Source organism: Homalodisca vitripennis, chromosome 3, assembly GCF_021130785.1.
Source record: "Homalodisca vitripennis isolate AUS2020 chromosome 3, UT_GWSS_2.1, whole genome shotgun sequence".
Lineage (NCBI taxonomy): Eukaryota > Metazoa > Arthropoda > Insecta > Hemiptera > Cicadellidae > Homalodisca > Homalodisca vitripennis.
Window position 1 is genome coordinate 61738666 of NC_060209.1, and position 2713 is coordinate 61741378.

A 2713-nucleotide genomic window follows, 5' to 3' on the forward strand; every position below is an offset into this window, starting at 1 on the left:
TAGAAAAGCGTATTAGTTTAGAACCATGGAATCTAAAATTTAAATTGTAAAAATGGAATAAGTTACTATTTATTATAACATATTCCATTAGTTTAACCGGCATGAGATCAATAAAGATAATACATTTAAACCCTTTACAACGTCGCTATGAAATACTTACGTAGTTGTAGATTTATTACACAAAAACTGTGTTACTGAGGAGGATTAAAATAAATTTTACCTTAAAACTGAATATCAAATCAATATTATTAAAAACATTATATGCAAGACGATACATGTCTTTTGAGGGCAAATCAAATATAAACGGTAATTTTGGTCTTGACTGTACCAAACACATTCAGACGTGATGCGGCTGTGGGCGATTGTCGTTTTGCTTAATAGGTGTAGGGGGAACTGCTTGCTTCACACTAGCGTTGTGTTCTGCCTTCAGTACAGCCATGACCGAGCGAGAGGTACATCCATCTGTTGCGCAACGCATCGTCATAAAATTTTTAACAAACGAAGGTGTTAAGCCTTCGGAAATTTTTACTCGTTTGCAGGCACAGTTTGGGGACACTACTCTGTCTCAAAATCGAGTGTATACGTGGGCCAGAGAATTTAGGGAAGGCCGAGAACGTGTTGAAAACGAAAGTCACGGTCGACGCCCAAGGTCAAGTCTTACAGATGACAACATTAGTGCGGTTCGACAGCTTATTGAAGGTGATCGCCGGTTAACTGTTCAAGAAATCTCGTCGGAAATTGGTATCAGCTACGGGAGTGTTCAGTCTGCAATCACAGACCACCTTGGCTTCAGAACAATTAGTGCTCGCTGGGTTCCGAGGTTGTTGACCGGAAATCAAAAACAGGTCAGGTCGGAGATTGCTGGGAGACTTCTGCAACGATTTCAAGAAGAAGGTGAAGATTTTTTGAGGCGCGTCGTCACATGTAATGAGACGTGGGTCCACCATTACACTCCCGAATTGAAAATGGCAAGTAAGGAGTGGCGAAGGAAGGATGAAGGCTGCCCAGTGAAAGCAAAAACTCGTCTCTCAGCCGGAAAAGTTCTTGCAACAATTTTTGTTGACTCAAGGGGAGTTCTACTCATTGATTTTCTTCACGATCAACGAACAGTGAATGCGGCTTACTACTGCCAGGTGCTACAGTCAGCAAAAACCAGTTACCGGAACAAAAGACGAGGTGTACCCATTAGAGATGTCATCCTTCTCCATGACAACGCAAGGCCTCACACCGCATTGTTGACAAGGGATAAATTGGAAGGAATGGGGTGGGAAACTCTTGAACACCCTCCTTACAGTCCAGACCTGTCCCCTTGTGACTATCTTTTGCTCCCCTGAAAGAATCACTTGGAGGAAAACGATTTGAAAACAATGAAGACGTCGAAAAGCACGTGCGCGATTGGTTAACAACTCGCCCTCAATCTTTTTATGAACAGGGAATATTAAAGCTTCCAAATCGGTGGCAGAAGTGTGTCGATAATGCAGGAGACTACATTGAAAAATGTTGAAGGTATAGTTTCTGTATAATATTATTCAATTAATATAATTTTGAAAATTACCGTTTATATTTGATTTGCCTACGTATTATGTAATTGAAGTACATATATTATTTTTTAAATTAACCCACAATATGCCACTCGTACATACCAGATTGTACACTTACGTACGGTATGTTAAATGCCTTTAGTCATAATGGTAGCAATACTATACAAGTAGATGTGTGTTATAATAGTGCAACACTATAAATAGGACTTAAAAGCACGATACGTTGGAAGAAAAATACTGCATTCAGGCATAAATCACATAACTACAATTGGAGGCATTATGAAATAAACAATGAAAGATAAATCCCTGGCATTCATTGGAGATAATAATAGGAATGCAGACATTAAAATCTTGTTGATAAACACAAAATAAAAAAATATGTTTCCTTTTGAAGATATTGTTGAAGGTACATCATAATATCACTTAGAACTAAATATTTTTGGAAAGTTCTTCCTTCCGGCAACACACATAGTGTTTAGCATGGCTTTAATATTGAAGGAGGTACACCACTCGTGTTTCTATCCGAATAATACAAAGTAGGGGTACGCCATGCCAATTTTTGCGGAACAGTCTCTTGCTTGTATTATATGCATAATTTAAAGTCTATGGCTCATTCAATTAGACTAAGTCCTATTTTAAACGTCTTGTTGTTGAATTCAGTTTGATTAAAAATTAATTTATCTTGCAATTTTGACACTGCCATTATTACTGCCCACAAAGCCAATAGAAAATTGTTCTCTAACACACTGCCTAATCAAATAAAGTAACATAGACCATCATACTGTAGACAACAATGTTCAGCCAACAGAGAAGCCAAAACATTTATTGACTAATTTGCAGTCGTGTCGACTTAAACAATACAGGTCGCTCTCTTCAGCGGTACTGGAATGCGCTAAGAATTTAATTTTGTTAATGTGTAGATGAGATGAAAACCGGACAACAATTTAGAAAGTAATGACATAAATCTCATAAGTCTATCGACTACTTATTAAATTTTCCACATAATAACTTATGGGAATAAATTAATCAACTAATTATCTACGAAAATACTGTTATCATTAGTGTGGCAGAAATTCTCCTGAATCTGTTAATCAAAAGTCTTGTGGAAATTTGTGATTTTTAAATATATCCATTTACTGAATCTATAATTTATTATCAATCTATTTATGATA

At 36.9% G+C, this 2713-nt stretch overlaps 1 protein-coding gene across 1 annotated transcript; it reads left to right on the forward strand.

Annotated features, from left to right (window-relative positions):
• The first annotated feature begins 437 nt into the window (after positions 1 to 437).
• Positions 438 to 1334, forward strand: LOC124358213 (histone-lysine N-methyltransferase SETMAR-like). The gene is made up of 2 exons (XM_046810506.1): positions 438 to 452; positions 540 to 1334. Exons 1-2 carry the CDS (start codon positions 438 to 440, stop codon positions 1332 to 1334), a joined length of 810 nt encoding a protein of 269 aa, XP_046666462.1.
• Positions 1335 to 2713: the final 1379 nt, after the last annotated feature.